Source organism: Saccostrea cucullata, unplaced genomic scaffold (assembly GCF_032062105.1).
Source record: "Saccostrea cucullata isolate Sc308-1 unplaced genomic scaffold, CSIRO_AGI_Scuc_v1 ctg446, whole genome shotgun sequence".
Classification (NCBI taxonomy): Eukaryota; Metazoa; Mollusca; class Bivalvia; order Ostreida; family Ostreidae; genus Saccostrea; species Saccostrea cuccullata.
This window is the reverse complement of record NW_026932574.1, coordinates 444375-455678: the sequence shown is the minus strand read 5'-3', so window position 1 is coordinate 455678 and position 11304 is coordinate 444375. Positions and strand designations below refer to the sequence as shown.

General features: G+C 34.4%; 1 protein-coding gene across 1 annotated transcript; it reads right to left on the bottom strand.

Annotated features, from left to right (window-relative positions):
* Window positions 1–314: 314 nt before the first annotated feature.
* LOC134235445 (uncharacterized) lies at window positions 315–4323 on the bottom strand. Its single transcript, XM_062717582.1, has 4 exons — window positions 4285–4323; window positions 3956–4046; window positions 3139–3291; window positions 315–900 (listed from the first exon to the last, which is right to left on the bottom strand). Exons 1-4 carry the CDS (start codon window positions 4306–4308, stop codon window positions 629–631), a joined length of 540 nt encoding a protein of 179 aa, XP_062573566.1. The 5' UTR covers window positions 4309–4323; the 3' UTR covers window positions 315–628.
* Window positions 4324–11304: the final 6981 nt, after the last annotated feature.

Genomic DNA, 11304 nt, shown 5'->3' with positions numbered 1-11304 from the left:
ACCTATTGTATAGTAGAAATTAAGCTGCAATTGATGTTCAGGACAGTACTAGTCTTGCACGTTTTACTTGAATGGCTGGGAGGGGGTGTTTTATCAGTCATGTATTACTTAGTAAAGTAAAAGATAAACATTTAACATTCTTATCGAATCTCTGATGTTCTGAAAAGTGAGTTTAGCTTTACTGTATTCATTTTTGAAAATCATTAGATAAAAAAATCAAACATTTGTAGATTACTGCTTGTTGCGTTTCTTATGCGTTTCAGAATGTTAACAACCCTTTCTAGTTAAATATACAATATGAAAAATGTTTCAGGCTCTGTGATATATCTTTTATTTCAGGCTTATCGGAATATATCGTATATTGGTACCCAATTGGTACATGTACCCATTGGAATGCAAATAACTGTATTATTGAAAAAAAAAGACGTGAAAAAGAATTGAATCTAAAAATCCTTTCTGTTTTTGTTTCTTAATCGGATTCTCACAATTTCAGCCACAATAAATGAACATAAGTAGGATACAAAGTATAAAATTTGTGAACTGATCAAGTAAATACATTTTATAGTCTGTAAATGTTCATGTATCAAGTAAATAAAAGCAGAAAAATAAACATGACTTCATTCAATTGTTAATAATTATGTTCCACGTCGTTACAGCCTCCCATACACCAGCCGGGACACGTTGTACCTCTTCTACACAGAACTTCAGACAGACGGTTTGCAAAATTATGACAGTTGTTGATCGGGAAGATGTATTCACCAAATTGACATTTGTAATTTTTGGCGCAACCTTCAATACATTCTGGACTTAGTTCGCTATAGCCAGCAGGGTACTGTTCCCTAGCCCCAGGACACAAGTGTCCATTTAATCGACTTCTAGCGATGGATACTCTGGAGTTGGCTAGATTTAAAATAAGAAATCAAATTTTAAAATGTAATTAAGCTTATAACAAAATATGTCTGTGCACTTACATCCACCGCTTTTGCGAGGACACCAAATCTCATTTGCCTTTCAGTATGTCAATCTGTCCGTCTGTTACATTTGAATGAGAAAAGATAGAGCTTTCATGTTTCAAGTGTACATTACCCGTGACAAGAATTTTCTTATTATTCTATGATTTTTGACACCGTGACCTTTACTTTGAAGTTTCTTTAAATTGGCCATTACTTTTAAATGAGAAGTAATTAGCATTTCTTACTTAGTAGTAAATACACCGATTCTGCACGGTGTGATACGGGTGACGTCACAATACCCCATATCAAGGACCGGTCCAAAAATCTATCACGTATCGGACGGCGGGCAGAAATCCATATCAAACCGGAACTAATGTTTGTTTAAAGTTTAAAAGTACATTTTCTTGATTTTATTTAAATATTCATGTAAAATAATTGTTTAATGACATTTGTGGTCTTAATTTTTTTTTCAGTTACCAAAAATTAGATTTAGATTATAAGCAGGCACCAAACATTCTTCAATGACCTTATATATGTTAAATCGTGTATTATGTATTTTAAATATATGATAAATAGAATACTACATGTACATACTAAAATCTATATCATATGTCACATCGGCCCTCGGCCCTCGGGTTGATATGGGCCCACATGGGCTGATATGACATACGATATGAATTTTCGTATGTATCTATATATTACATATGTACATGTATATAATATCTGTGACAATGGTTTTTTAAATTATACTGTAATTCTTTACTCTATTACCTTGAAGTTGACTTTCTTTTCAAAAATGTTATCTTTCCTTTTAACTTTTGATTGAGAGGAGATAGAGCACGTGCATTATATTACCTGTAACAAGATATTAACGAATAAGCTATGATTTTTTTAACCCCTTGGCCTCATCCTTCATGTTTTCCTTCAAAAATTGACATAATTTTTTTTTAAATTATCTTTGGTGGTTACTTTTGAATGACAAACACATATATATGATACAGCGTTCATATTTCACTCAATATGCGTAAATTAAATTATCTTTGGTGGTTACTTTTGAATGACAATCACATATGATACAGCGTTCATATTTGACTTAATATGCCATGAAAAATAACATCCCATTTCGTAAGATACTAAAAGCAGGGGCCTATCCCTCTTTAAATTTGCTTGTTTTTAATGCTGTAAAATACTAGTTATTATGCCCCCCCCCCCCGCTTGAAAAGTTGGAGGGTATGTAGTAATCGGTGATCGGTATGTCCATCCGGCTGTACGTCCGTCCGTCTGTCCATCTGTTACGCTTTGGGGTACCTTTCTCTTATCCGAAACTCCTCCTATACCAATGAAGAAAATTTAATGAAACTTTCACAGAATCTTTATTACGTATTGCCATTGCACACCTCCTATTTTACTTTTTGATCTGACATATAATTTTGATTTTCCAGAGCAAAACATGGATACTGCCATTATATTCATATGTGAGGCGGGGGGTATTATTTAGTGAGCTCATTGCTCACAATAAATGTACGTACCTCTAGTTTACTTAAAAATCATCTTAAACAGAGAAGTAAATGTAATATTTAAGCCAAAATATTAAATACACTGTTCACTCGAAAAGTACGCAATAGTGTTTTATACCCCCCCCCCCTCCTCCCGCTTAAAACATTGGAGGGTATATAATGATCGGGATGTCTATCCGTCTGTACGTTCGTCCACCCGTCTTTCTTCTCCATTTTGGGATACCCATCTCTTGTCAACTCCTCTTATACGTCTGCATGAAATAATAAGATTTCTTTCACAAATTCTTTGCTACATGGTGACATTGTGCATCTCCTATTTTACTTCTTGATCGAAATCATATTTCGAATTTCCCAAAGCAAAATATTGACACTGCCATTTTTTATATAATATTGAAGGGTACCCATCTCTTATCCATATCTAATCCTACACCACAGCTGGATAAAATTTAATGATACTTTCAGAAATGCCTTTTAACATAATGCTACTGTGACCTTCTATTTAACTTTTTGATCTGACACTGATTTTGGATATCTTTTAGCAAAACATGAACTTTTGAAATAATAATTCCGGTATATTGGAGCAGGGGGTATCATCTTGTGAGTTCACTGCACACTGCACCTCTAGTTTTGATAAATACAGCTTAATATTAGTATAGCTAGATACTTACTTTTAAAATCATAAAAAAATCCTCTATATTGAATGAAACGATGCCACAGATCCCACGTTCCTCTCCAAGGTGCACTACGTTTTCGTCCCTTTTTACCATGTTTCATGATGCAACCTAGGTGAGTCGTCCCAAAATAAAAAGGATGAGCCCCGGCTGTTTTAAATAAACAATTCCTTTTTCATGTTTTTGTGTTAATAAACTTTTCTTAAATAATATATATATAAATAAAATTATTATGATTTTAAAAAAATTTGCGGTTAATGGCTTTAAAAGCTTTTCATGGTGCATGAACTATATGGAGATAACGAAAAGTACTCAAGCTAAAAACATCAATGCAAAATAGGAGCAGAGCAAACATGGACCTCCGAAACATCAGATTTGGGATCAGGTGCCACGGAGAGTGGGCATAAATCTTAGTGAATAATTTTGGTTGTTCAAGAGTCAAGACACAATCTTATTTTTGTTTTAGAGTTGCAATTTTTGACCTATTCATTTCACAAGAGAGCAAAATACAAAAATATAAACATGTTTGGTGTTAAGCTTTCGAACCTGAATTGATCCATACTAAAGACTGTGTCAAATAGATAGTTTCATCCTAAGGTTTCTCAAATGGTAATATTGCTATTGTTCAAATTAAAGCATTACATTATGGAAGTTCATAAGAGACAACTAAGTTTCAACTTCTGGAGGCGGATGGAACTTATTCCAATCTCTTTAAGATTATCTTACAATTTTACGAACCTTCTTTTGACAAACACCCTATAATTTGCTAATTACGAAATGCTTACAATGCTAATTAATTAGATTGAACACCAACCTCGCCATGGGCATCCTCTATCGTTTCCTCCCATAATTATTAGCCAACCGGATGAAACGTCAGCAAATAAGGCACACATAAGTAGGAAAACCTGGAATATACCGGTACTTCATTATGTTTGGAAGTACTTTTTTAAAAATATTTATCATTCGAAACTTTAAAAAAAAATTACGGCGAAAATAAAGGAAAATTAATAAAAAAAGATTAATAGAATAGAATATTGAATTAATATACAGTACATTTATACCGCTCTAAATTCTGATATATACATGTATGATGAATTAATTTTAACAAAATAATACTTGTAAAATCTAATACAAAGAACTTACAGTAAACATGGTAAAGGAATGCATCTTGGCTGTCTGAATTATGGGTTTGAGTGAGAATTATTTATATACAAAGATATACTTTAAATATTGGAATTATGCCAAGTGTTTTCATGCGATCTGTTCTTTATTTTCCTGGTTGCATTAGATGTCCTTAAAAATGCAAGTTGCCGTCCGGATTGAGTACTCCACCGGCAATGATGGTAAGTGAATAATAATACAAGAGGCCCATGGGCCTTATAGGTCACCTGAGCATTATGCAACAACTTTCCAGTGATTGAATTTGATTCATGTTTTAATCCAGATGCTATGGCATTCACAATTTTGAAATAGGCACCATTGATCATCATAACAATACACTTAGCAGTTGCTTAGTTTGTTTACTTAATACCCATAGGCAGGGTAGGGGAACAAAAAATGCATTTCAAGCAATCAGTAATATTCAGCATGATCAGTAATACCCCAATCACACATGAACCCCTGACCCTTAGGCCAAGATCCACACATTGCACAATTTTTGAAAAGGCACCCTTGCTTTTAAAAAGTATTTGATAAATACCAAGTAGCAGATTTCAAACAATTCATCCAGTTTCAGTATATAAGTACAGTCCCCCCCCCTCCTTTATGGTACCCCTGACCCTGGGGCCTTGAAATACACAATTCTGGAAGATTAGGACCCTTGCTCATCATAACTACATAGGTAGTTCATCTGCTTAATACCAAGGAGCAGAGAAGAAAACTTTCAAAGATTTAGTGTATTTTCACTGTATAATCAATAGAGCCTCACCATTTCACTAGACCCTGGGGCCATAAAATTCAAAATTTTGATAGAGGCACTCTTGCTCATCATAAATATGCACTTAGTTAGTTTATTTAATACCCAGGAGCAGAGAAGAAGATTTTCAAAGAATTCAAGAAATTTCACTATATAATCTATAAAGCCCCACCCTAACACCAGAACCCCTGACCCTGGGGCCATAAAATTCACAATTTTGGTAGAGGCACTCTTGCTCATCATAACTATGCACTTAGTTAGTTTATTTAATACCCAGGAGCAGAGAAGAAGATTTTCAAAGAATTAATGAAATTTCACTATATACTTATTTAGCCCCACCCTAACACCAGAACCCCTGACCCTGGGGCCATGAATTTCAAATTTTTGGTAGAAGACTCAATGCTGATTACAATCATGCAAACAGTTTGACTGCTTGATGTCCAGGAGTAAAGAAGAAGATTTTTAACGATTGCACTAATTTTAGTGGTTTTGCCCCACTCCCCAGGCCCCAGGGGGGCAGGGCCCATGAAATTCACAATTTTTGTTCCCCTTTACCCATAAATGCTATATGCCAAATTTGGTTGAAATTGGTTCAGTGGTTTCAGAGAAGAAGCTGAAAATGTTCATATGTTAACGCACGACGAACGACGACGGACGAAAAGTGATAGCAATAGGTCACCTGAGTTTACTCAGGTGACCTAAAAATGAAGAAAATCTTCTTATACAAACAAATAAACGAAAAGAAGAGGCTGAGTATCTACTTCTTTGTGACAAGGAAGTTCCAGAAAAATCTTTATACTTATAAAAAAAATGTCACTTCTCTGCAGGTACTTAATATTAAACACTTGTTTTTATTTGACAGCAACATGAACTAATTTTGAGCTTGTTTTAAAAATATTTTGATGATAATGCATGACTGTAATAAAATACACATAAACAAGAACTCTAAGAGACTTGCAACAGTAATTCTAGTACCGGTCAAGCAACTGATATTTGGATAAATTAAAACATTTTTTTTTAAAAGGCATAAAAAATCTCGGAAACAGAAATATTTATATTAATCTATATTTCCTCTAGGTAATCTCGCATACAAAAAGATTTACAAGTATTCAGAAAACAGTGCTGAAAACCATTAGGACATACCGACAGACAGATAGATAGACTGAGGAGGAGAAAGCCTGTCGATTTCTCCGGAATCACCGGTAAGAGACAAAAAATATTGGAAATAATTGCAACCTACCTATCGAATATACCAAGAAGATCCGTTTTACGGCCACAGAATATGCGAAATGTAGAGTTTTAAACGAGAATAGTAAAAATTCTGTTTAAAGCTGAACACGCCTTTTTCGATATTATCAACACCCAGGGTACATGTATATTCTTCAGAGCCGTCATACCTGACTGCTTTATTGTCACGCGCACGGGTACCCAGGCATGGAATGGTGACCCGCGTTCATGCTGGTTGTATTTTTTGTATCTTTGTTTACATTTTATTGAAGTTACGTGTATCTGTGTTTGTTTGTATACCGCAATGACCTGAACAACTATAATTGTAAGTTTCTTTGGTATCTTACTTCCCTGCATTAGACGAAGTATTACGTTATTACGATATTATTGTCGCTACCAAGTGCTGTATAGCATACGTTCGTCTACTCCGGTGTCGATGATTAAACTGAAGTATCAGTCACATTATCCTGCGATGGGGTAAAGATGAGAAACCAATGCGTTTTTGATAAAAATAGAGAATATATCATCGACCGATCACCATGGAACATCGGTATTTGATTAGCAATGCATCGCCGGGCCATTTTAAGACTCCTCCACACCATGTGACCTGTGACGTATATTGAGAAAAAACTTTTACTTCCGGTTTTATCGAGGTTCTGCATGAACGATTTGGCCTAACACCGATTGTAAATAATGAACACATGGCGTGATCACGGAGTGACCGATGGAAATGGATGTGCAGGGTTTTTTTTAATAAAAGAACAACAGACGTCTTGGATTATGTTACATAATAATTCATAAACAACAGGTATCGGTAGGTATGACGAGAAACGTTCAGGCTATTTATACTTTCAGGCTAATCAACCGAGTCTGTTTTGATATTTGAAATATCGGCACATTAATATTTGTGCGTTTCAATAATACATTAATATCTCATTGTGTGTTTATAAATATTGATAAAATAGTGTGCGTTTCTAGTTTTCCTCTTTTATATTTGTCAAGTTCAGTGGCCAGTAACTACTAAATATAGTATGGTGACGTATGCGGACACTTGCCAAAGCTTTTGAGTCCCGGGTAACAGGAAAGATAACTCCAAAAAGGAACTTTGATACCAAAGATTTTGAAAATGTTTTTTCTACACCAGTGCATTTAATTTAATTCAATTTTTTTATGTAATCTAATCCCTTAATATATCTTCTCCACAACAGGTGTCTCCACAACAGGTGTCTTCATTGATTTTTCTCGAGATGTATTTCAGAGAAAATGAGTTTTATGTACTTTTTATAAATAAAACTTTCTGTAAAAAAAATTTGTGATCGATAAAATTAAGTTTTTATGGTTATTCTGTGAGCTTAAAAACACATACGAAAGGGTGAGACAAAATTTGTTGTGCTAGGTATGAAAACGCCTTGGGAAAAAATTCTTGAAAATTGTGAAATAATTATTTTAAAAAATCAATATAAATTACATTTACATCCCTGGACACATTTAAAAGGTTGATATGCTTGTTAAAAGTAATGCTCAATAATATGATAACATAAGCTGTTGGTGTGTGGAGGACCCTTAAATCCGACCGGCAACCACGTCATTTTTATCAAAGAATGCATTGCATGGTTGCCCGTCGTTTACCCCATCACTGGATAATGTGACTGATACTTTTAGGACTACTGGGCCGATGTGGACCGATGTTGTGGCATTCTTCACTCCACGGATTACCACAGATTACCACCGGTCTACGGTCACCGGCCGGGAAATGTGACAAAGGCACGAACAGCGATAAAGTCTTGCCCTTTATATAGAGATCTGCAGGTATTGCCCTTTATATAGAGATCTGCAGGTATTGCGATTCTCCGAACAAAAATGGCGGACATATTCTTTTAACAAATTGTGCTTAGCTTAAAGATTTTTTTTTATAAAGAAAGTTGTTCTGGCTCCTTTTTTCTATTGTGTGATTTGTTTTGTACTTCCTTACAAAGCTACAAATTGGACAACTTACTTGTAATTATGAAAAAAAAACAAAAATTGTGTAACCCCCACTCTGAATCTTCGATTACGGGGACATAAAAAATGTAATTCTGCTCATGAACATAACTGTTAGAAGGAGGTATAGCTTTGTGTCAGGTCTTAAGGCATGTGACTCGTGAAATAAGTTATATCAAGGATATTTTTTTTTGGATAAGTATTTCTATGTCTCAAAATTGCAAAGAAAATGGGGGAGGACGTAGTTTCAATGTAAATAGCAAATGCTTACAGAATTAAATCAATTAATTGCTTTTTCTGTTTAGTATACCAGGAGCTTCAAATGCAATCATCCATTTTTCTAATAAGGGTTACTTAAAAACGTTTTGCGCTGATTACGAATTAACAGGAAATATTATCATCATAATCATGATCAGAGAGCTCTACGCTCTCGCCACGCTTATTTTGAACATGCTCAAAACAAGCGTAGCGGGATCGTGGCCAACAAGAATCAGGGTAAAGTCGTAAAAAGAGCTTAGTAGAAGCGCCGTAATCGTACAAGCATTGCGGAAGCATCGAAGAGATACCTTAGTGATCGAAGTAAAAGCGCAGTAAAAGCGTAGGAACTTACCAAGTACTCTCCTACAACGCTCCCACTACGTTCGTACTACGTTCCTGACGATCCTACCAAGACCTACAATGACCTTACGCCGATCATATCACGACCTATCAGACAGCATTTCGTTTTTATAGCGCTGATATTTGGCCAATCGTCATCTTTCAACTACAGGGTAAAGGGTGACATAATACTTGGCGATCATTTGCAGTTGAGACTTTTTACATCTTGTTACAGTTACAATTCAATATGCCCCGTAAACCATGTTGAAAAGGTCGTGAAAAATCTGCGGTCGCATGATATATATGTATCATCGCCAAAATCTTATTAAAAAATCTGCAGTTGCAAGATATATCTACATCATCGCCAAAATCGTGCCAGAAACGTAATGCAATCGTAATATGATCGGAACCACCGCTGCGATATCATCTTAAAGTCACCTAGGTCTGCGTAACGTCGTAGCATGGTCTTGAATGCCGAAGCGAAGCGTAGCGTGAACGCAGTAAACTCGGAAGCCGGTCAACAACGGTCTGCGTAACATCGTATTAGAAGCGTGTATGCAGTGCGTCTGACGTATGGGTAACGTACTACGGTAGTAATGAAGACCATTAGCGAAACTGCTCGATTTAGTCGCCGATAGGCTCCGATCTGCCCGATCCAAAACTTTTTCAGATCGTGGCTTGATCGAGATGATCGTCATAAAGTCGCAGCTCTGTGTGAACAGGGGTACATGTACAGACAAAAACATGAAAAACAAAACAAAACAAAACAAATGGTGTGGAATCTAAAAAAAATTACTAAATCAAATAAAGCTAGCAATCAAAGATAAAACTTTTGCGAAGACGCTGACTTTTACAGTTGACGGTTTACTTCAACTTTTAAACCTGTGTCATGTATGGAGGCACAAAATTGATAATAGATAAGAAAACCTTTCTAGTGGTCATAGATATAATGTTATGGGCATTAGCATGTGAAGGGCGGTATTTGTGGGTAGGGTGACTGTCGGATTCTCCAAGGGCAACTTAAATGTGCTTTACTTCAATCCGTTATTTTCGTGTAGTTAAATGTTGAGCTGAATATTTTTCTTGCAAAGGAGCTTCCGTATATTGTCCAAGTGTAAAAGTAAGCCATCGACTGTAAAATTCAGTGCTTTTCGCAAACTAAATTATTAACGCCTCTTCTTTACGTGGTTAGTGTGATATTTGATGAAATCTTAGAATTAAAGCTGCTTCATCCGAAACAGGCACATATTATCTTAAACAATAAAAGTACGTCATTATTACATAGATAATATATAAAAATAAATTATAAGATTGATTTATTAGTCTATTACAACAATTCTTACGTGGAAAACATAAATCATAAACTTTATTGACAAACAGAAGTTCCTGACGGGAAGTTAAGATCTGTTGTGAAGTCACCTTTGAAGAAATACTTTTATTGGTTATATCTAATTATGACGAGAATTCAAACCCGAGTATTTTTTTTCCATTAGTTGAAGCCTAAGTCATGATATATCTTTTAGAATTAAGAATTTAATTATATATAATAAATAGTAATTTTTATATTTATATGCATATTTACAGAATAAAGGAAAATCAGATACCGGTATTTTAAAAGATTTTTTAAAAGGAAGTTTAGTAACGAGGGCTAGAATATTGCCAGTGTACAGGTATAAGTACTTTTTGGGGGGAAAAATGCTAGGGTTTGTTCTTTATGAGTTATACCTGTAAGCGATAAATTTAATTTTTCGAAGTTGATTTCTTGCAATATCAACAAAGGATTATTTTTTGTGACCTAATAAAAATTAATTTTTTAACTTTTGAATTTTGATATCTTTTAAAGAAAAAGACTTTGGGGATATAATTTGACAAAAGTTGAAACAATTTATGGAAAATTATTTTTCTAGAAGAAAAACGAATATATTTTTTTGCGATTGGAATCGGACCAAGCGGCTTTAAACAGAAGAGATAAAATAAGAAATTTTATGGAAAAATTCTATAAATAAAAAACCAAAAGAGACAACTAAATAAAATTCAATTATATAATGTTTATGCGCACATTATACTGCATTGTTTAAATTGAAGGAATCTGGCAAAAATTATGAAATAAAATTTGTCTTTATATAAATGTTTACTTCATTCTTAAAACATCGATTTCATGTGATTGATTTTCAAAATGATTTCACTAAATGTTGGTAAGTAATTTTAAGGAAACTAGTCCACATAAAAATGATGATTCACAGTCCTCAGCGATGGATTTTTTCTTTGTAATTTCAAAAGAATAAAGAAGAGATTTTAATGTTTAGAGCTTGAACAATAGGTGGAAAACCTAAAATAAAGGAAAAAACATGCCATTCTCGAAAGGCATTATGACATGTTATTCAAGTAAAAATGTGTGATCTTGCTGTATGACAAAGATAAGATATAAATAACCTTGACCCATA